Source organism: Podarcis cretensis (genome assembly GCF_951804945.1).
Source record: "Podarcis cretensis genome assembly, chromosome: 6".
Lineage (NCBI taxonomy): Eukaryota > Metazoa > Chordata > Lepidosauria > Squamata > Lacertidae > Podarcis > Podarcis cretensis.
The window spans coordinates 3493331-3517127 of NC_137175.1; the positions used below are offsets into that span (position 1 = coordinate 3493331).

General features: G+C 48.0%; 1 protein-coding gene across 1 annotated transcript in view; it reads left to right on the top strand.

The window, feature by feature from the left end:
- Positions 1-1110: 1110 nt before the first annotated feature.
- Positions 1111-23797, top strand: part of LOC307217762 (interferon regulatory factor 4-like) — a 28853-nt gene continuing 6166 nt past the window's right edge. Inside the window, exons 1-6 of the mRNA XM_079979614.1 lie at positions 1111-1472; positions 1797-1986; positions 5021-5112; positions 14742-14856; positions 17076-17192; positions 22005-22400. Of these exons, the coding sequence (XP_079835740.1) occupies positions 1251-1472; positions 1797-1986; positions 5021-5112; positions 14742-14856; positions 17076-17192; positions 22005-22400 (1132 nt within the window). The 5' untranslated portion in view covers positions 1111-1250. The remainder of the gene's footprint in view (positions 1473-1796; positions 1987-5020; positions 5113-14741; positions 14857-17075; positions 17193-22004; positions 22401-23797) is intronic.

Genomic DNA, 23797 nt, shown 5'->3' on the forward strand with positions numbered 1-23797 from the left:
TCTGGTTGCCCCTGTGAGAACAGGATGCTGGACTGGACGGGCCTCATCCAGCCAGCTCTCTTCTTACGTTCATCAGCAAAGGAAAGAACAGGTGCTTTTGCTGAAGAAGATGGTTGCAGTGCCCTCCGCCTGTTTTACTTGGGGTGGGGGTGAGTGGGAGAATTGTCTGACTTGCATTGCTTTAATACGCACAAACTGAAATAAAAAAGGGTTGATTTGCTTTAAGTCCAACAGAGCTTCCAAACAGCTGCTATTTCTGGGTGGGGGGCAATCCCAAATTAAGTTTGCATGTTTCCTGTAGATTCAGAAGCAGGGCCGGATTGAGGTTTGATGAGACCCTAAGCTACTGAAGGTAATGGGTCCCTTTATATGCCCAGCTGTCCTTTGTCAACAACAAATTGTTGCTGTTTTTTGTGTTGAATATACACTCTATGGTAATTTATGGACCTAAAATGCATCTAAAGCCATTTGCACATAACAAATAGGAGCCTACACAACACAAAATACTGTTGCTGTATGTAGGTTTTATTTTATTTGTTTGTTATATTATGGTAATGTACGTTACGGGGTTTTTTCCCTTTAAATTTTTCTGGGGCCCCCAAGAGAGTGTGGCCCCAAGCTATAGCTTGTTTAGGTAAAACCGGCACTGATTCGGAAGCCATGTCGGGCTTGCTGTAAGGACAGCGAACGGAGAATGCGCAGGGTCCACGTTTGCTCGACGACGCAGCACCATCTAACCTTCCGGATGAGGCCGGATACTCGTGCAATAGGGGCCTCTGGAAGCGCCCCGCGTGTCTTGCCAGGAATCCGAACCTATTTATGGGAGCCTGGAAGTGTTTTTTCCCTTGGTGATCTGCACGGAAAAGGAATATGGGGAAGGCCACCGCTTTCGGCGCCCCCAAATTCTAGGTCGACGACACCCCAACCCCCACCCCGCTTGGCTGTCCTTCTCCGCCTCCCCGAGGGAGGGACCGCTCCCTTTTGGCGGCCGGACCGGAGCGAAAGTGAAACCGACGCGGCACAGTTTCGCTTTCCCGTCGCCCGCGCAGTTCGGCGTGGCGCAGCAGCCGCCCGCGCAGACCCGCCCGCGATTCCTGCGCGGGGCTCTCTTTCCACCGGCCCTGGGGGAAAGGAATCGGGGAGCAGAGAGCAGGGTCGAGGGGGGGATCGGGGTGAGCAGCCCCGACGGGGCGGCGGCGGCGGCGGCTCTTGGCGGGAGGAGCGCACGAGCGGCGTCGCAGGAGGCGCGCATGGTGGGGAGAGCGCGGCTCCCCGGAGCCCGGGCGCAGCAGCACATGGCGGAGCCGAGGCCGCCCCCGATGCGCCTGAAGGAGTGGCTGGTCGCGCAGGTGGACAGCGGCCGCTACCCGGGGCTGCGCTGGGAGAACGGCGAGAAGACGCTGTTCCGCATCCCTTGGAAACACGCGGCCAAGCAGGACTACCGGCAGCAGGAAGACGCGGCGCTCTTCAAGGTATGGGCGCCCTCGAAGGGCAGCCTCCCGCGGGTGCGCCTTCCCAAGCATCACTTTACCCCATTCCCAAATTCTTGCGGGACCCTGGCCGGCTCCTGCCTCTTGCAGCTCTCGCTTTGCGCCCTCGCCGTCACCCCGAGTTCTTTGCGCATCGCGCCCTGTTCCAACCTCCCCGACGCGCTCCTGGCAAGCGGGCTCTGCGCCCTGCGATGCTGGGGAGTTTCGTGGCACTCGGATCCAGAGGGGCGCCCTTGAACGCCCTTGGGAATCCCGCGCCCTCGTTAGTTTCAGGGTGACCCGTCTCCCCTCTCTTCTCCGTTGCAGGCCTGGGCCGTCTACAAAGGCAAGTACCACGAAGGGCTGGACAAAGCCGACCCCTCCGCCTGGAAGACCCGCCTGCGTTGCGCCTTGAACAAAAGCACCGACTTCAAGGAGGTCCCCGAGAGGAGCCATCTCGACATCTCAGAGCCCTACAAGGTGTACCAGATCCTCTCTGATGCATCCCAAGAAACAGGTGTGTCTGGCGGCCTGAAGCCCCAGGAGTTGGTGGAGAGGTGGTCCTCTCTTGCTGTGAAAAACAGACCCTCCCCCTCCTCAATCCCCTTAACCCTTGTCACCAGCCCTGGACCAAATCCTACCAGCCAAAGGGTCATAGCTGTCAACGTTTCCCTTTTTTAAAGGGAAATTCCCTTATTCCGAATAGGATTCCTCTCAAGAAAAGGGAAAAGTTGACAGCTATGCAGAGTGCTAGGGAAGTGTTCCCAATGGTTCCACTGCCACTTCCACTGGCTGCCCCTGATTTTAAGCCTCTCCTGATCTCTCTCTCTCTCTCTTCACAAACACTCCAGGTTCGTATAGAGAGCAGCTTTGCACGGAATCAAACCACTGGTCCAGAAAGCTCAGTGTTGTCTACATCAGGGTGGTCCAGCGTGCAGCCCTGCTGGGCAACATTTGACGCCTTCCTAACCTTCTTGCGCTGTCTTCCCAAAGCCCAGCGCCTCGCTCATCAGCAGGCTTTGGGAAGGCAGAATGAAGGCTGCGGGGGGGGGGTCCATTTTTTGTGTCCCCCCCCCCCCGGGTCCTGTGCGACAAGGCAATTATGGCCTGTGGGTTCCATGTCAAAGTACTGTTGCACCCCACTTGGCATGAAAAGGTAGACTGCCCTGGTCCACAGTGGATCTCCAGTGGTTCAGGCAGGGGACTCTCAGCCCTACCTGGTGAAGCCAGCAAAGAGTGAAACTGCGACCTTCTGCATGCGACGCACATGCTCTGCTCTGGAGCCACAGTCCCTTCCTTTTAGTTTCTCCTGCTTTCATCAGCTGATAGAATCATAAAATCGTAGAGATGGAAGGGTCATTTCATCCTATAATAATAATTTATTATTTATACCCTGCCCATCTGGCTGGGCTTCCCCAGCCACTCTGGGCGGCTTCTAACAAAGATTAAAAATACACTAAAATGTCACACATTAAAAACTTCCCTGAACAGGGCTGCCTTCAGATGTCTTCTGAATGTCAGGTAGTTGTTTATCTCTTTGACATCTGATGGGAGGGCGTTCCACAGGGCGGGGGCCACCACCGAGAAGGCCCTCTGCCTGGTTCCCTGTAACATGGCTTCTCGCAGCGAGGGAACTGCCAAAAGGCCCTTGGCGCTGGACCTCAGTGTCATGGCAGAACGATGGGGGTGGAGACGCTCCTTCATTCAACCCCCTGCAATGCAGGAATCTCAACTTGTGGGGCAAGGAGAGGGCTCAGGCAGCAGCTCCCACAAGGTCTGGGTGGGGCCCCTCATTCCTGTCCCTAAACCTTGCCATTATTTTCCGTGCAGGTGGCTTTGCATTTCCCGTTCCTTTCTCCCAGCATCTGAATTTGGTTCTTGGGTCCCATTCCTTAAAGCCCAAAGAAGCAACCTAACTTTGGTCCCCTCTGTTCTCCCCAAATTTGGGGGCACCCATAGGCGTAGGCAAGGGAGACAGTTGCCCCCGAAATCAAGTAAATAAATACAAATACTTAACTGCAAGTAGAAATTGTAGAAAGGTTTTGACAGGTCTTTCTGAGCTCTTGGAGTCAAAAGGAAGTAATGTAAATCAACTGTTGTTGAGACATTTCGTTCTGAATCTGCTGGACCAGACCAGAGCCGGACAGAGGAGGATGACAGTTGGGTGTCCGGCCCCCACTAACATAAATCCTGGCTGTGCCCATGGGGGCACCCAGGCTATCTCACCCCCCAGCTGCCCAGAGGCTGATCTCTGCAAGATTCCTCCACCTGGTCAAAAGGCGATTTTCTGTGCAAGACAACATGACCACATGCTAAACTTCTCCTGATATTCTCCTGGTGCATCTGAGCCAGGACTTTTGGGGAGAAGCGATGTGCAGAGGATTCAGGCTTGTGAGGCAATTCCCCCTTGGACTGCCACACTCCTCAGCTCCTGCCAAACCACCTGGAGGGCAAAGTAGGGAGCGGAGACCCTCGCCCTCCTAAACCTGCTGTGCCAGTGGCTCTTCACATAGCTCAATAATAGAGGCCCTGGTTGATTTGCTCGCAAAACCTTCCGGGCTCCATCCTTTGCAAACACATTTTAAAAGTTAGCAGGTGCTGGCGTGGACTTTGCTCTCCAGAGATCCGCTTCTGCTGCCAGTCAAGATAACACTGTTAGGCTAGATCAGGGGTCAACAACGTTTTTGGAGCTGGGGCTACAGCAGCTCATGAAGAAATGGGACAGAGCACATTCCCCAAAGGGGAGATGGTTACTCTATTTACACTGCAAAAGTGAATGCTTTGCGCCTTCAGTTTTAATTCAAGAATGAAAGTGTGCCTTGGCGATCAACCATTGGGGGGAAATTGCCCTGGAGACAGACCCTAAGAACCTAAGCAGTGCTCTGCTGGATCAGGCCCATCCAGCATCCTGTTCTCCCAGTGGGAAACCTACAAGCAGGATCCGTGCACAAGAGCTCTCTCCCCTCCTGGAGTTTCCTGCAACTGGGATTCCCAAGAGAGTTTCCTTAAGAAAGGTTCTGTCTCTCTGTAGCCTCAGCTGAATACATATTGGTATTGGGTCCCCATTGGTCAATCTTCGCTGGATTTGTCTACAGCTATTCACACAGATAGATCAGTGACATCTGTGTAGGTGGCACAAGAAAAGGAGAGAGACTAGGTCCCTGCCCTGAGGACCTTACAATTTTAAGTAGTGACACAGCAGAGAGAAATGGAGGCCTCGTGGCAATTTGCGCAGGTATGGCACAATTTCCACAATCTGTGCTGTAATAATTCCAGAAATATCTAGTAGACCAGGCACTGAGATCTCTTTCAGAGCTACGTCAACATTTTTTGCCTAAGCGCAGCGGGGTTATCTGAGCAGCACAGCTATTAATGGGGAGAAAGGAAAGTGAAACTGAATTAAAGCAACTGGTCAGAATTACCAACTGATCAAGGAGCAGATATAGGTGGCTATGCTAACATGAGTAGTGCATAAGGGGCAGCTGGGACTCAAATAAATGTCATCTGGGATTAAGCAGATCTCTCTCTCTCTCTCTCTCTCTGCCTTTCAGATAAGGAAAATAGCAAAGAGCCCCTTTTGCAGGCAAGGCAGCCCCCAACATCGGCACACCAAGAGATCAGAGAAAATGGAAAACCAAGCAAGGTAAGGGTGTTGCTGGCACAGTCCTGGGGCTTGGACACTGTCATGCATATAAAAATAAAGTAAACCCAGCTAATTTGACACCACACAGGAATCCAACCGCCTTAGCTTTTGAGCTGAATGCCACTGTTGTTGCCAACCCAGACGGATCAAGTTTTGCAGCAGAAATGGGTTGCTGCATTTTGCAAATGTTTCCCTTTTTCTTTCTTAAATATAATTTTTCGGGTTTGTTTTCGGTTACTATTAACATTGCAGGCTAGGCTTCCCTGAACCTGACGCCACCCAGCTGTTTTGGCCGGGGCTGATGGGAGTTGTGGTCCAAATCAGCTGGAGGGCACCAGGTTGGGAAAGCCTCTTGGCAGATAGCGCAGCACATCTAAAGTATTCTGTGTCTCCTTGGCTGTCTTGCTGTTCTATTGAAAATCCATCCCAGTGTTTTCCTTCATTCGTATAACCAATATATAGACGTCTTAATGCATAGAAACAACACCTCTAAGCTGTTTGCAAAGTGAAAACCATAGAATCAGAATGTGAAATATGAATACAGTGGTACCTTGGGTTACATATGCTTCAGGTTACATACGCTTCAGGTTACAGACTCCGCTCACCCAGAAATAGTGCTTCAGGTTAAGAACTTTGCTTCAGCATGAGAACAGAAATCGTGCTCCAGCGGTGTGGCAGCAGCAGGAGGCCCCATTAGCTAAAGTGGCGCTTCAGGTTAAGAACAGTTTCAGGTTAAGTACAGACCTCTGGAACGAATTAAGTATTTAACCCAAGGTAGCACTGTAAAATGAAAATTCATGCTATCAATCAAAACCCAGGCTGCAAATACTAAAATACTATTCATGTCAGGGTTTGGGTGTTGGCAGTAGGAATTATAATAATTAAATCTGCAATGTGCTATGGGGGTTTTTTTTAAAAAAAAGAAGAAGAAAGGGGAAAAATGGGTTTATGAAGCAGAAATAATATAAGAAGAGCCTGCTGGTTCAGGCCAGGGCCTGTCTGGGCCAGCATTCTGTTCTCACTGGGCCAACCAGACGTCTATGGAAAGCACAGAAGCAGGATGCAAGCACCAGAGCCCTCTCCCTTCCTGTGGTTTTCAGCAGCTGGTACTCAGAAGCATTGCTGCCTCCAACCCTGGAATCCTAGACTTGTAGAGTTGGAAGGGGTCTCCAAAGGCCATCTAGTCCAACCCCCTGCAGTGCAGGAATCTCAGCTAAAGCATCCATGGCAGATGACCACCCAACCTCTCCTTAGAAACCTCCAAGGAAGGAGAGTTCACCGCCTCCCGAGGGAGACTGTTCCACTGTCAAACAGCTCTGTGGAGGCAGCGCATTGCCATCGTGTGAGAATGTTAAGGAAGGTAGGAGAGGATATGCAGTGGTACCTCTAGTTGTGGACACGATCTTTTCCAGGGTGCCATTTGCACCCCGAAAATTCGGCAACTAGAGTGCCTCTTCCACACATGTGCGCAGCACGATTGAGCATGCATGCGCAAAGCACGCAGATTGCTTTTGCACATGCGTGAAACGCGCAGATTGCTTTTGCACATGCACAAAGTGCGCAGATCACTTTTGCACATGCGCGAAGCACGCAGAACGCTTCTGCACGTGTGTGCACAGCGAAACCTGGAAGTATACACTTCCAGGTTTACCGCGTTCACAAGCTGAAAAGACGCAACATGAACCTAAAGCAACATGAGGTATGACTGTATTGTTTTGATATGATCCTTCCTCACTCATGCTAGAGAGAAAACAGCAGAGCACGTTCCCTTTGCTACTTAATTGGAAGCAAGTTGATGATTTGTTAGAATCCTTTAATTAAGCAGTCCAGTCTGGCTTATCCAGTCTGGCTTGTTCCTGGTAAGTTTCCCCTTTATTTCCCTCTCATAATAACATCCTTCTGTAAAGAAGAACCACGTGCTGGCTAAGCCAGAAGAGGAGGTCCAAGAGAGAAGTCTGAAAAAGGAAGACGTCTGCGTGGCTGGCCCTTTTGCAGGGTCTGAATCATAGAATCCTAGAGTTGGAAGAGACCACAAGGGCCATCGAGTCCAACCCCCTGCCAAGCAGGAAACACCATCAGAGCACTCCTGACATATGGTTGTCAAGCCTCTGCTTAAAGACCTCCAAAGAAGGAGACTCCACCACACTCCTTGGCAGCAAATTCCACTGTCAAACAGCTCTTACTGTCAGGAAGTTCTTCCTAATGTTTAGGTGGAATCTTCTTTCTTGTAGTTTGGAACCATTGCTCCATGTCCGCTTCTCTGGAGCAGCAGAAAACAACCTTTCTCCCTCCTCTATGTGACATCCTTTTATATATTTGAACATGGCTATCATATCCCCCCTTAACCTCCTCTTCTCCAGGCTAAACATGCCCAGCTCCCTTAGCCGTTCCTCATAAGGCATCGTTTCCAGGCCTTTGACCATTTTGGTTGTCTGCTAGGGTCCTGCTCATCTACCTGGTCACACACAAGGGGAGGAGGCTCCGGAGCAGGTGTGACAGGAAATCCTCCCTGTCCGGAGCCACATTCCCCTGCGTGTCCACTCTGGGCAACAGGAAAATGTTGTACTTGACTGCTCTAGCAATACATTGCACACATCATGTCATCACTGCAAGTTGTTATAGTCCTCTCCTCTATGGTGAACTTTCCTAAGAACTGCCTTGGGGCCACCCGTAACCTCTGATCAGCTGGGCTGGTTCAAGCACACACTGAGGCGTTCACAAAGTAAAGGAAGGATTGAACTCTGATTAATAAGAATACACACAGAGGCTTGAACCAGCAAGACTCTGGGAAGGGTGCTTATAATCGTGTCTCTCTCTGCCTGTCTCCCCACAGCCCCTGGCCCAAGTCGTTTTATTCACAAAAGAACTTTTTACAGAGTGTTCGAAAGAACCAATCAGATTTCTTCTGAGCATTTCAACAAACCCACGTGGGGAGAAAGTTAAACTACCAAAACTAATTAGGCACGGGGTAAACAAAGAACAGAACTACAAGAGCATTTGGCAACCCTGGAGGTGATAAACAAGCAATATACATGATAAGAAGGATGGCTGTTCCCGGGGCTCTAAGATTAACATCCTAAGATTAACATATTAGAAAGCTACTTCAAAGAAGCTGCCCACTGTCTTTAATGACCCAAGAGCCTGCCTGGCAAAGCAACTGGGCTGTGTACTGTGTACGTTTGAAGCGAGAGAGATGGAACAGGGATGCAGAGGTGTGGATTGATAAAAAATCATATCAAAATAGTTTAAACCCAGTCATCGCAATGCTGTCATTGCTGACACAGATGGCTTACTCTATATTTGTTATAATTCCTCATAGCAATCCCACCTGATCACTACACACACACCGTCCAACCCACCAAATTTCTGCAGTTCCAAAGTCGCCAGCCATGTCAGTGGCAGCTTGCAAATGACCTTGCCTGCAACATGACTGGCATCGTGGGCACATGCTCTCTGTTTGTGGTGCCAGACCCTGGTGCCACCCAGAACAGCAAACACACCTGAGTCCCTGAGCCAGCTTACCTGGTGTTGCCTGAAGCAGACATCTTTGAAAACTTGCTTCTAGCAGTCAGAACAGCCACGCAGCTGCAAATTGCATTGCTCAAGATCGGAGGCTTTTGAAGCGAGAGATGTCGCAATGGAAAAGTTTTCTGCTGAGATGCACTGAGCCTACCTTTACGGTTTGAAGGTCAGGATGTGGTAAATCTGTCAACGCTTAGAAATTCCCTCCTTTTCCTTCTTCCGAGCAGTTTGATCTGGCTTTGTGCCTTGAGGCCGCTCTATCTTCTGGCTGCAATGCCTGAACTATTAATCAGTTAGAGTGATTAATTGGAAACATTTAATCGACTCAAAGGGTGCTCCTGGTTCATCACGCTTAAAAGAGGCGTTTTCCCTTTTCTCGCACCCAGGAGGAAATGCATGCTCCTAGAACGATTCCTGCTATGGCAAATCTGTGCGTCTGTCTGAAAACAAGGAAACCAAAACTAGGTTTCTTGCTTCAGGGACACAGTTGGAGGGAATAATGTTTCTGAATACCAGTTGCTGGAAACCACAAGAAGGGAGAGCGGGCCCTTGTGCTTGGATCCTGCTTGTGAGTTTGATATTGGGGCATCTGGTTGGCTGCTCTGAGAACAGGATGCTTGCCAAGATGGGCCATTGGCCTGATCCTGCAGGCTCTCCTTATGTCTTACATTATTATTATTATTATTATTATTATTATTATTATTATTATTATCATCCTCCTCCACCAGGGCCAGGGCCTTCTCAGTGATGGCTCCGACCTGGTGGAATGCTCTGTCCCATGAGACTAGGGCCCTGCAGGATTTAACCTCCTTCCTCAGGGCCTGTAAGACAGAGCTATTCCGCCTGGCTTTCAATTGCAACTTAGCCTGATCTTTTATTCCCCTTCCTTCCTTCCCCCTTCCCTTTTTATGAAGATTACCCACTTTGGGATCCCACAGCTAATTCTCCCCTCACTGACCCAGATAGGACTAATTTAGCCAGCTAGTCCTGGTGATCATCTAATGTTTATTGGATGGATTTCCCCCCTAAATTGATTTTTGATTTTATTGTTATTTACACTTTATACCATATTTTATGTTGGTTTTTTGTAGCATCAATTAGGTGTTTTAAATTTGTTGTTAGCTGCCCTGAGCCCGGTTTCCTGAACCTGGAAGGGCGGGTGTAGTAATGTTCGCCCCCACCCGCTTGCCCCTCCCGTCTCCTGTCTCTGCTCTCCGGCCAGACTAGGACGCCCAGGGCAAGGTTGGCGGGCTAATTACTTTTCCCAAAACAGAACAAACATGACCCAGTAGGGCTGCCACCACTCCCTCTTGTCCAGGGGACCCAGAATCACAACCCAGGGAGAAGGCTGTGACCCGTTTAACCTGGCCGTCCCCCTATTCCGCAAGCTGCATCCACAGACTTGCAGGCAGAAGTTCTACGGTAGAGTGTAACCAAGCGTAAGGCTAGGACTTAGCTATTCCCTCCGGAAAGGCACACAAACTAAAACAGTTTCATTCTTAAAAGGTTTATTTTAAAAATAACATAAAAAACATGCTAGAATAGCAGGCACTCTTTTGAACGTTACAGATAAGAAAATAACAAAGGTACATAGTATAACTAGCTATACATACTCACAAGCTCTAACACACAATAGGATAGCTGAAATCTTTAGGACTCTGCAAGTTGAAGGCTTTTGAAGATCTCCATTTCAAAGGACGAAACGACGGCTATTAGGATGGAACAATAGAGCTGGGCATCTTTGCGAATTGCAGAGCAATGGCATAGACCGAAAGCAAAGAGCAAAGATCAAGACAATTCCCTGATCTTTTATTCACAGTTCGCACTTGGCGTCGTAACTTTCAAGCCAATCATAAGACTCAAATTATTTTTGAATACACCAATGACCGGCTTGCTGGTCAATCAATTTACTTCTTGACAGCTGGGCCAATTTGAAATCCAAACTTTAAATCAAAGGGGTTCCTCCCTTCCGTGGAAATTAGCCAGAGACACATCCCCAAGCAATTCAAGGACAGATAGCATCACTGAGGGGGGGATGTTTACACCCTCAAACTCAGGTGTTAGATCTTTTCATTAAATCAAGGCTTCCTTGGTTCCAATAAAGCTTTCAGCTAAGGAGCCATCTAGTCTAGAGTTTAAAGATACACAACTTCTTTCCCAGGGTCCTTGTGGCTGATGAAACTCCCACAAGGCTTCACTCCTCTTACTTGACCAAAGAATAATTTTCTAAATAAGACTAACTTTACTACACCCTCCCCTCTAAGATGAAATTATAGGGTGAAGTCCCATAATTTCATCAAAGAAAATTATTTACATACTGAGGTAGATCATCCGGTCCAGGGGGCTCCAGCAGCTTTTAGAACATACATTACTAACAGCACCCCCCTAATCCGATTTTTACACAGTTCTTAGGCAGTACTCAATAATAACATCTCATGGAACAGATTGGTACATCCTAGACAAAGTATGAGCAACAACGTTGCTCTTTCCTGCAATGTGAGTGACTTTAAACTGAAAATCTTGAAGGGCCATACTCCACCTAAGCAATTTCTGGTTGGATGATTTCACCCTTTCCAGCCAACACAGTGGAGAGTGGTCAGTTTGAACCTCAAAGGTGTTACCCCACAGATAAGGACCCAGTTTGGTCAGAGCCCAGACCAAAGCAAAACACTCCTTCTCTATGGTTGAATAATTTTGTTCCGAAGTGATCAACTTTTTACTCAAGTAAACCACGGGACGCCAATTTCCTTTTTCATCTTCTTGGAGCAAAACTGCTCCTAGTCCAGTCTGACTGGCGTCAGTTTGCACTATAAATGGACGTCTCTGATCTGGGGCCAGCATGACTTGGGAACTCATAAGGGCATGTTTTAACAAATCAAAGGCCCTTTGGCACTCCTCGGTCCAATTTATTCTGACTGGCAGAGACTTCTTACAAAGGTTGGTGAGCGGAGCAGCTAAAGTTGCAAAATGGTTGACGAAGCGCCTATAATAATTCACCAACCCTATAAAAGACTGCACATCCTTCTTCACGATGGGGCGAGGCCATTCTTGAATGCACTGTACCTTGGCCTCTAAGGTCTTGATGTTTCCTGACCCCACTCTAAATCCCAAGTACACCACTTCCCCTTGGGCAAACTGGCATTTTGATATTTTAACAGTCAGGTTTGCCTCTTGCAACCGGGCCAAAACTCTCTGCACATGCTTAAGGTGTTCTGGCCACGATTCAGAAAAAATTGCTAGATCATCCAAATAAGCACAGCAAAACTCATTCAGGTCATGAATCAAGGAGTTGATTAATCATTGGAAAGCTGCAGGAGCATTTCGTAATCCAAACGGCAACACTTTAAACTGGTACAAGCCTACATGAGTGACAAAAGCAGACTTTTCAGAAGCTTCTGGGGACAGCGGGATTTGCCAATACCCTTTTGTCAAATCCATGACGGTGATAAATCTCGCCCATCCCAACTTCTCAATCAAGGTGTCAATTCTAGGTAAGGGAAACACATCAGGAACAGTGACTAGGTTAATTTTTCGATAGTCTATGCAAAAACGAATGGATCCGTCGGGTTTTGGAACCAGTACTATGGGAGAAGCCCAAGCACTCTTACTAGGTTCTATAACTCCCAACTCCAGCATTTCTTTCAATTCAGTCTCAATGTTCTGTGCATGTGCCTCACCAACTCGGTATGGACGTGAGGAAATAGGGGGAGTGTCCCCAGTGACAAAATGATGTTGAGCCAAGTGAGTCTTACCAGGCTTGGTGCTAAATGTGTTGCTATAAGGTTGCAGTGCCTCATAGAGCTCTTTAGCCTGAGTCTCACTTAAAGTCGGCAGCTGCAATACATCAGAAATACTTCCAGCCTGTTTGTATTCAGTTAAAAGATCCACGGGTGAAGCAGGCACCTCCTCCTGACTCCGCGAAATGGCCAGCACAGAGATCTTTTGTTCAACACACTCTTTCAAAGAATTAACATGATACTCGCGAGCAGTGGGGTGCAATTCCTTGCAGTTTACAAGGTAACGCACAGGACTCAGCCTCGCTTCCACAACACCAGGACCTTGCCATTTCACATCTAACTTGTGGGGGCGAGACGGTCTTAAAATCCATACCTGATCCCCCACCTCAAACTGTTTGCACACAGCTTTGGCATCATGTACTCTTTTTTGATCTAATCGGGCGTTCTCTAAATTCTCTTTGGCCAGTTGCCAAATGTCTGCCAGAGTTCCTTTTAATTGGGCAAAATACTCACTAACAGAAGGCAGTTTTATCTCTTCCTCAGAACCTTCCCACTCTTTCCGGAGCATTGAGAGAGGGGTATTCAGAAGCCTTCCAAAAATCAACTGATTGGGTGCAAACCCAAGGCTTCTTTGATGGGCATCATTATAAGCAGCCACCACCAAAGGCAAATCTTGGTCCCAACTAGTACCATGGGCCAGGGCATACTTGCGCAGCATCTGAACCAAGGTCTTTTGCACTCTTTCCACCAACCCATTTCCCTGATGCTGGTAAGCAATGGATGTATGGTGGCGAACCTCAGACAAACGCAAGACCTCCTGGGTTACTTTAGCCATAAAATTAGTTCCCAAATCGCTCACCAAAACTTTAGGAATTCCTAGGGAACAGAAGGCAGAAATTAAAGCCTTAACCAGACTATTAGCAGAGGTATTAGTCAAACTTGTGGCATAAACATAACGAGACGCATAATCAATGATCACGCACAGATATTGCTTCCCTGAGCGAGTTTTTGGCAAGGGACCCACTACATCAATTCCCCACTTTTCCAAAACATTTGCTTCTAAGGGGACACTCTGTAACTCATTAGGCAGGTTATCACGGTCATTCCCCACCTTCTGGCAAATTACACAAGAACGCACATATGCTTTAGTGGTTTGATACACATCAGGCCAGTAAAAGTAACGAGTCAATCTCTCTAAGGTCTTTTGTAATCCCATATGTTATGTGGTCCCAGCGGCCACTCCCAGTCACCAGTCTAGCTGCCGCATTCTGGATTAATTGCAGTTTCCGGGTCACCTTCAAAGGTAGCCCCACGTAGAGCGTGTTGCAGTAGTCCAAGCGTGAGATAACCAGAGCATGCACCACTCTGGCGAGACAGTCCGCGGGGAGGTAGGGTCTTAGCCTGCGTACCAGATGGAGCTGGTAGACAGCTGCCCTGGACACAGAGTTAACCTGCGCCTCCATGGACAGCTGTGAGTCCAAAATGACTCCCAGGCTGCGCACCTGGTCCTTCAGGGGCACAGTTACCCCATTCAGGACCAGGGAATCCTCCACACCTGCCCGCCTCCTGTCCCCCAAAAACAGTACTTCTGTCTTGTCAGGATTCAACCTCAATCTGTTAGCCGCCATCCAACCTCCAACCGCCTCCAGGCACTCACACAGGACCTTCACCGCCTTCACTGGTTCTGATTTAAAGGAGAGGTAGAGCTGGGTGTCATCTGCATACTGATGAACACCCAGTCCAAACCCCCTGATGATCTCTCCCAGCGGCTTCATATAGATGTTAAAAAGCATGGGGGAGAGGACGGAACCCTGAGATACCCCACAAGTGAGAGCCCAGGGGTCTGAACACTCATCCCCCCCCCACCACTTTCTGAACACGGCCCAGGAGGAAGGAGCGAAACCACTGTATAACAGTGCCCCCAGCTCCCAGCCCCTCTAGACGGTCCAGAAGGATGTTATGGTCGATGGTGTCAAAGGCCGCTGAGAGATCCAGCAGAACTAGGAAACAGCTCTCACCTTTGTCCCTAGCCCGCCGGAGATCATCAACCAATAAAGCTTTCAGCTAAGGAGCCATCTAGTCTAGAGTTTAAAGATACACAACCTCTTTCCCAGGGTCCCTGTGGCTGATGAAACTCCCACAAGGCCTCACTCCTCTTACTTGACCAAAGAATAATTTTCTAAATAAGACTAACTTTACTACAGCGGGGTATAAATAAAAAATTATTTATTATTATTTGTTTATTTATTACAAAGTTAGGGGGCACTATAAGCCCAAATGCAGCCACACTCCAAGTCCATTTCCTGTCCTTAGCCCTGGGTGAAGGTGCCTCGTTCAGAATTACACCTGCCGTGTTTTCTTTCTTCCCAGGTCAGAACACCTTCACAGTCAGGCGAGGCCAGCAAGGATGAGCCCCTGGTGACTCTACAGAGCGCCCCAGGGACACCCCAGGCCCCCCAGCAGCCAAGCCACGGAGAGCACCAGGGTAAGGAAGAAGACCAGGGGCCTTTGGCTCCGTTTTGAGTTGGCCCTGCTGCTCTGGGTCACTACTTCCGATTGACTATTCGATCTATTTCATCTGCTACTTGGGAGAAATCGCTAGGGACCTGACCCAACATCCTAGGCAGCCTCTGGAAGGGAGCCTGTTTTCTGTGCCTCTGAAAGGTTCTGCAAGACGAAACGTCTGGTGTATAAATAATAAGAAAGAGAAAGAGAAGCTGCTGAATTGCAACTTATTACCAAACTTAAAACCATGGAGAGACCTGGTCTGAACAAAGACATTGGATTCTTATCTCATTATACATGACAAAGCCATTTTTCACCTTCTCACCCCTTGCTTTTTCCTGTAAGACCTATTGCAGTCGTTAAGAGTCGTCAACAGGCTCATCACAGCTATCTGCCAATCACCCATTCCCACCACCCTTCTGAGTAATACCCCTCCCCACCTTCTCACTATATAGAAGGGTCTGGTGACTTCTGTTTCAGTGTATCTGAAGAAGTGTGCATGCACACGAAAGCTCATACCTAGAACTAACTTAGTTGGTCTTTAAGGTGCTACTGGAAGGAATTTTTTTTCTTTTATTTTGTTTTGACTATAAATAATAAGATTGTGATGATGATTATTAAAGTGCCAATGCCCATTCCCAGTGCCCTGTTGGCCGTATCCTTCCAGTGGCCCACATGGAAGTTGCCTTCTCTGAGTCAGAGCATTGGTCCATCAAGGGGCCGCGTAATAATCATCCTGCAGTTGTGAGACATCCATCTTGCAGAATAGAAGCATCTGCCTTTGGGAATTCCCGGCCTCTTGACACCAGGCAGCCGGCTTCCACTTAACTGCTCATGGTGTCTGATGAGAACATTTCTCTTTAGGCAAACCTATCCAGATATAGGGACGCAGGTGGTGCTGTGGGTTAAACGACGGAGCCTAGGATTTGCCGATCAGAAGGTCGGCAGTTCAAATCCCCGCGACGGGGTGAGCCCCCGTTGCTCGGTCCCTGCTCCTGCCCACCTAGCAGTTTGAAAGCGCGTCAAAGTGCAAGTAGATAAATAGGTACCGCTCCGGCGGGAAGGTAAATGGCGTTTCCGTTTGCTGCTCTGGTTTGCCAGAAGCGAATGCTGGCCACATGACCTGGAAGCTGTACGCTGGCTCCCTTGGCCAATAAAGCAAGATGAGTGCCGCAACCCCAGAGTCGGCCACGACTGGACCTAATGGTCAGGGGTCCCTTTACCTTTACCTTTATCCAGATATAAAGAAGATACATCAGGTTGTTAGCCTATTGTTATCCTTCTTGGATGTTTTAAATAGTTCTAAACTGGAGTTTCACTGTTTCTTTATTTTGTAAGCTGCTTTGAGGTGAGAGAGAGAGAGAGAATGTGTGTTTTACAACCTAGTGGTATCTTCTTCTTTGGCTATCCCTCGTAGCCAAGTAAGATTGTCTTCCACAAACACAGTTTTAACAGTGAGTCCATAAGTGTCTTTGGAGGCCAATTCTGGATCCACACGTCCTTCCACAGTGGGGACATTGGTTCCCAGGCGGGAGTTGATCATGGTGTGGATTTGCCAAGCGTGCCTTCCTCCTAGCACGTTTCTCCCTTGAGTCCTGAGTTCAAGTGTCTTCAAAGCCCAGGACACCTTTGGTAAAGGCTGTTCTCCAACTGGAGCGCTCACAGGCCAGTGTTTCCCAGTTGTCTGTGTTTATACTACTTTTTTTTTTAGATTTGCCTTGAGACAGTCTTTAAACCTCTTTTGTTGACCACCAGCATTACGCTTTCCATTTTTAAGTTCTGAAATAAATAAATAAATAGATTTTATTTATTTCAGATTTTCTGAAATAAATAGACTCATAGAATTGTATGGTTGGAAGGGACCCCTAAAGTCATCTATTCCAACCCCCTGCAATAACACGTTGTTGTCCACACTGTTTGGCAGCTGCTCTCCAGAGCTTTCCCAGCCCTACCTGGGGATGTCAGGAATCGAACCTGTGACCTTCTGCATGCAAAGCAAACGCTCTTTCCATGAGCTACGTCCCTTCCATAAGGAGATCTGCCATATGTGTTGTCTGGGCTCTTAAGAGTTGCAGCGTGAAGCCTCTGGAGAATATGTACCTGGGGAAAGAGATGGCTTTGTCCAAGCTGCTGTTTCACATCTCGCAGGGACAAACGAACCAATTTTAAAGCTCTCCTGTGTTGTGCTTTCTTTTCCAGGGTACCAGGTGAAAGGTTTTTTCTACAGCTGTAACCTGGCACACTTCCACTGCCATCCGAGCCCCACCACTGCCGGTCCCAATCCCCAGTACGCTGACAATCAAAACATCAACTCAGGTAAGGAGAGGAAGAAAGGGTCTCTGTTCGAATACAGCCAATAGTGGTTAGAGCATTGGGACTGGGACCTGGGAGAGACCAGGGTTCAAATCCCCGCTCAGCCACAAAGCTCTTGCTGGGGGTAACTTGGGGCCAGTCATTGCCTCTTTGTGCCTAGCCTACCTCACAAGGTTGTTGTGTGTTGGGGGGTGACGTGAGGAGGCGGAGGAGACCCTTGAGCTCCTTGGAGAAAAACGCTGGGATAGAAATGCCATAAATAATTTTAAAAACAATGAGCGCTAGCTCAGATGCCTTTAAAAGGAGTGGGAGAAGACAATAAAGGAGAACAAAGGCCTCCCCTGCTATGCCCCACGGAGGACCTTAAGGTCCACAAATAACACTTTGGAGGTCCCAAGCCTCAAGGAGGTTAGATTGGTCTCAACTAGGGCCAGGGCCTTTTCAGCACTGGCCCCGATGTGGTGGAACGCTCTGTCCCAAGAGACTAGGGCCCTGCGGGACTTGACATCTTTCCGCAGGGCCTGCAAGACAGAGCTGTTCCGCCTGGCCTTTGGTTTGGACTTAGTCTGAGCCTTATGCTTCCCTCCCCTTATGGTCTTGATTTATCAGCTACTTTTAAAATGAGGCTGCATTTTAAATTGCATTTTAACCTGTATTTTAAATTGGGTTTCCCCCCGTCTTTTCCCCCTATTCTTACTGTGATTTTATTGGTGTTAGCTGCCCTGAGCCAGGGAGAGCGGGGTATTTATTATTATTATTATTAGTAGTAGTAGTAGTAGTTCTGAGGTTCCAGTTTCTTACACAGGCCAACCAGATTTCTCTTCTGGGAAGGGAAAGCCGCCTCCTGCTCTTGTGTTTATGGAACCAGAGAATTAAGGAGTTGGAAGGGATTCCGAGGGTCATCTAGCCCAACCCTCTGAAATGCAGGAGTCCTGCTCACAGCTGTCCCTAGGTGGGCTCAAGCCCCAAGCTTATGGTTAACAGCCAGACCCACTGACCCACTGCGGCACAGCGGGAGGCTGCCTTTGATTCCGGGAGCAGAGAAGGGCTGTGTCCGTGGCTGTTAGCCAGTACAGGGAAATGAAACCTCCATGGCCAGGGGCAGTTGGTGGCTTTTAAAATCTTTTGTTTCCCCTCGCCACGCTTTTCAAGAGGCAGAAAATCCTGTTGCATTGTGCCCACCCAGAGCTCAATTCAGTGTAGAAAGCAAGAAGAAAATGAAAAAGAGCAAAGGTTCGCCACGCTGCTCTGTGCAGGAATGCCAAAATCTGTAACTGGGCTACAACTTGATGAACCCAAATTTCACCCTCTGCAGGCCAGAAATAACAACAACAACAACAACAACAATTTATTTATGCCCCACCCATCTGACTGGGTTTCCCCAGCCACTCTGGGCAGCTTCCAACAGAATAGTAAAATACAATAATCTATTAAACTTTCAAAGCTTCCCTAAACAGGGCTGCCTTCAGCCCACACTTTTAAAAGTGTGGTAGTTATTTATCTCTTTGATATCTGATGGGAGGGCGTTCCACAGGGCGGGGGCCACTACCAAGAAGGCCCTCTGCCTGGTTCCCTGTAACTTGGCTTCTTGCAGGGAGGGAACCGCCAGAAGGCCCTTGGCGCTGGACCTCAGCGTCCGGGCAGAACGATGGGGGTGGAGACGCTCCTTCAGGTCTACTGGGCTGAGGCTGTTTAGGGCTTTAAAGGTCAGCACCAACACTTTGAATTGTGCTCGGAAACGTACTGGGAGCCAATGTAGGTCTTTCAAGACCGTGTTTTGTGGTCTCGGTGGCCGCTCCCAGTCACCTGTCTACACAAAGCAGGGAGAAGGGGAGAACTTAGGTTAAAGGGCCGGTAATAATAAAAATAAAAATACATCTTATGCCAAGCTACGTTTTAATTTATATATATTTTTAACTGTTGCTATATCTGTAGTGTCCCTGTTATACCTAATTGCAAATTCAAATGTGTCCCTATCGTGTTTTATGACTTCTTTGATATATGTGGGCTGGAACTGGTCTGTGACCGAAATAATAAATTCAGTCTTATGCCAAGCCTAGAGGAAGATGAAATTAAAAGCAGGCTTTGCACTGAAACGGGTTTCTCTCCCACATCTAAGGAAGTTGTGATTAATTGGCAGGAGCCCTTCCTTTTCCGGTCTGCAATTCCCCTTTTCAGCTTCCTCTCTTTTAGGACATGAATTTAAGGGCCTTTCCAATGCTGCCATTCTGCGATTTCTATTATCCTCCTCCTCCGCCTCCATTGCATCATAGAATTGTAGCGTTGGAAGGGACCCGAAAGGTCTCTAGTCCAACCCTATGCGATACAGAAATAAGACACAGTGACATTTCCCCCCCCCCCCAATTTTTTTTATTGGTTTTCCAAAAATTTATACAAACATACATCTTATTTGTACTTACTCCAATCTTAGTAACATTGTTAAGTGACTTCCTCAAATCCCCCGGCTGAATTTCAGTATATATCATTGTAACAGTTTTCCAAAACCATTTTTCTCATAAAATTAACTTAATCACTTAACATCTTTCTTTCTTTTCATTTTAACTTTAAACATGTTATTCTCTAACAGTGCATATTTAAATCCTAAGCCTATCTGGTATTTGCAAGTTTTTCCCATTAAGTTATCTTAACATATTTAACTAAATAGTCTTTGAATTTTCTCCATTCTTCCTGGTACTCCTCCTCCTTCTGATCATGGGCTCTTCCAGTCAGGTCGGCTAGCGCCGAAAAGTCCATCATCTTCATCTGCCATTCCTCCACTGTTGGGACTTCTTGTGTTTTCCAATTCTTAGCTGCAGCTGTAGCATACAAAAACAGTCTAACATCTTTCTTGGGCAATTCCAAACCTGTTATTCCAGGAAGAAAGGCCTCTGGTTTCTTAATAAATGTATATTTCAACATTTTCTAAAATTCATTATAAATCTTCTCCCAGAAGTCTTTCACCTTGGGGCAGGTCCACCACATATGATAAAAAAGACACAGTGACATTTTAATTGGATAGCTCGGTTGGTTGGAGCATGGTGCTGATCATGCCAAGGTCGCGAGTTCGTTACCCGTGAGGGACAACTGCATAGTCCAGCAATGCCAGAGGGCTGGACATCATCATCATCATCATCATCATCATCATAATAATATTTTTTATTTGTACCCCGCCCATCTGGCTGGGTTTCCCCAGCCACTCTGGGCGGCTTCCACAGAGACCAAAAATACACTAAAATGTCACAGATTAAAAACTTCCCTGAACAGGGCTGCCTTAAGATGTCTTCTGAATGTCAGGTAGTTGTTTATCGCTTTGACATCTGATGGGAGGGTGTTCCACAGGGCAGGGGCCACCACCGAGAAGGCCCTCTGCCTGGTTCCCTGTAGTTTTACTTCTCGCAATGAGGGAACCGCCAGAAGGCCCTCGGCGCTGGACCTCAGCGTCTGGGCAGAACGATGGGGGTGGAGACGCTCCTTAGATGACCCTCAGGTTCCCTTACAAAGCCTGCTCTTTGCAAACTGGGCAAGATTTAACCCTCTGCTTGTCTGCTGTCAGGTGGGGGTTAAATTCTGCTGTGTTTGCTGGGAGCAGGCGCACGCAGCCGGTGCAGAATTGAACCTCGCTCACCAGCTGTTTCCTGACCCCTTTTGTGATTAATCTTGTTTACATCAGTTGATGCATGGTCTTTCTTGATTCCGGTCTGCGTTCAGTCATTGTTTAATGTCACTTTGCAATGCAGGGATTGTGGGTGAAACAGAGGTTGCCCTGACTCCCTTCTCCCCAAGCTGCACTAAGTTCAGGAGCAGAATTGCAGGGCTTGGCTTTCTGGAAACTCCCGGTTCAGCTCAAACCATGTGATACTCTGACGCAGCTCCTACAGAATTCAGCCCCTTGTAAGCGGGTTAGGATTGCACTTTTAAGGTTACCTTGGTTGGTTTTGCTTTATTTGCAAACCCTATCTTTTGGAAGAAACCTGGCTTCTAAGAGCAGCCACCAGTTTCCCAAAGAGCAACAGTTTCAGCCAGTTCCAAACTTTCTCTGCATTGGTTTTTTGGGGCTTCTCCAAGCAACCTTTTCCTTGAGCAGTCGTCCTGATTCGCTGACATAACAACAACAACAATTTTTTTTATACCCCACCCATCTGGATGAGTTTCCCCAGCTACTCTTGGCGGCTCACAGTCGAGTGTTAAAAACAATACATCATTAAATACAGTGGTACCTCGGGTTACAGACGCTTCAGGTTACAGACTCCGCTAACCCAGAAATAGTACCTTGGGTTAAGAACTTTGCTTCAGGATGAGAACAGAAATCACACAGTGACAGTGCGGCGGCAGCAGGAGGCTCCATTAGCTAAAGTGGTGCTTTAGGTTAAGAAAAGTTTCAGTTTAAGAACGGACCTCCAGAACGAATTAAGTTCTTAACCCGAGGTACCACTGTACAGCATTACATATTAAAAACTTCCCTAAGCAGGGCTGCCTTCAGATGTCTTTTAAAAATAGGAAAAAACGGAACCTGAAGTGTCTGTAACCCGAGGTATGACTGTACTGATTTTACCTCCTCCTCCTCCTTGACTTCCTATACATTTTTGAGAGGGTTTTTCCTTTGGACTTAATTGGCTCTTTTTAAAACCAGGTTTACGTGAGATCTAGATGGATCTCCAGCCAGCAATCTGGCTGCTGTGTTTTGGGCCAGCTGAAGTTGTCTTCAAGGGCTGCCCCATGTAGAGCGCATTGCAGTAATCCAGTCTGGAAGCTCCTAGAGCATGGAGACTTTTAACTGCGTCCAGATCCTCACCTCTGCCTCCTTTTGCCCCCCAGACTGCTGGCTCCGCGTTCGCCTCTACTACTGCGACACGTTGGTAAAGGAGGTCACCACCAAAACGGCGGAGGGCTGCCGGATCACCTATCACCCGGTGCCGGCGGACAATATGTGCCTTTATGGTTCGAGCGGCCTGGAGCAGGTGCTGTTCCCGTCTCTGGACGCCTTGGCCAGGAGCAGCCAGGGCAGCAGAGCAACCGGGGCTTTGCAGAGGCTGCTTCCCCACCTGCACCGGGGAATCCTGCTCTGGGTGGCCCCCGAAGGGGTCTTCATGAAACGGCAGTGCCAGGGCAGGGTGTACTGGAAAGGGCCGCTGGCCCCCCATGAAAACCAGCCCAACAAACTGGAGAGGGAGAAAACCTACAAGCTCCTCGACACCCAGCAGTTCCTGCAGCGTGAGTGTTATTATTGTTTATTAAATTTATTTTTTCCTTTCTCCTCCTGTGATGGAGGGGGGTGGCGCTGTGGGTTAAACCACAGAGCCTAGGGCTTGCTGATCAGAAGGTCGGCGGTTCGAATCTCCGTGATGGGGTGAGCTCCCATTGCTCAGTCCCAGCTCCTGCCCACATAGCAGTTTAAAAGCACATCAAAGTGCAAATAGATAAATAGGTACCACTCCGGCGGGAAGGTAAATGGCGTTTCTATGCACTGCTCTGGTTCGCCAGAAGTGGCTTAGTCATGCTGGCCACATGACCCGGAAGCTGTACGCCGGCTCCCTCAGCCAATAAAGCGAGATGAGTGCCGCAACCCTGGAGTCGGCCACGACTGGACCTAATGGTCAGGGGTCCCTTTACCTTTACCTGTGATGGAACTCTTATTTGGGGACTTCTCTGGCTTTTTTCTGGCCCACGTAGGACCAGTCTGGATAGTTGGCCTTGGTGAAGACTTGACATTTTCATCCCCCCAAAAGTTTTTGATTTGAGTTCCCATTGAAATAAGGCTGCATTTTAATGTTTGAATGTTGTATTTTAGTCTTGTTTTTTAAGTTGTATTTCAAACACTTTGTTTTTATACCGGTTGTTAGCCACCCTGAGCCCAGTCTTGGCTGGGGAGGACGGGGTATAAATAAAAAATTATTATTATTACAGTGGTACCTCGGGTTACGTACGCTTCAGGTTACATGCGCTTCAGGTTACAGACTCCGCTAACCCAGAAATAGTATCTCGGGTTAAGAACTTTGCTTCAGGATGAGAACAGAAATCGTGCTCTGGCGGCGCGGCGGCAGTGGGAGGCCCCATTAGCTAAAGTGGTGCTTCAGGTTAAGAACAGTTTCAGGTTAAGTACGGACCTCCGGAACAAATTAAGTACTTAACCCGAGGTACCACTGTATTATTATTATTATTATTATTATTATTATTATTATTTCCCCGCAGGTCTTGCGGTTCACAAGAGAAAACCACAATATAAAAACACCAAATGCACAATCACAATAAAAACAGAAGTAATTCAATAACTCCCCCCCCCCAACATTTTAAAAGGGTATTGGATGATAATTAGCCCAAGGCCTGGTTAAAGAGGAACGTTTTTTGCCTGGCGCCTAAAGGTATATAATGAAGGAGCCAGGTGAGCCTTCCTGGGAAGAGCATCTCACAAATGGGGAGCCAACTCAGAGAAGGCACCGTTCTCATGTTTCCACCCTCCAGACTGTCATTGGAATTCTACTCAATATTGATTCAGAGCAGAATTATAAACGGACATAAATCTGACATCAGGAACCACAAGACAGAGAAACCAGTAGGAGAACACTTCAATCTCCCAGGACATTCTATACAAGATCTCAAAGTAGCTGTTC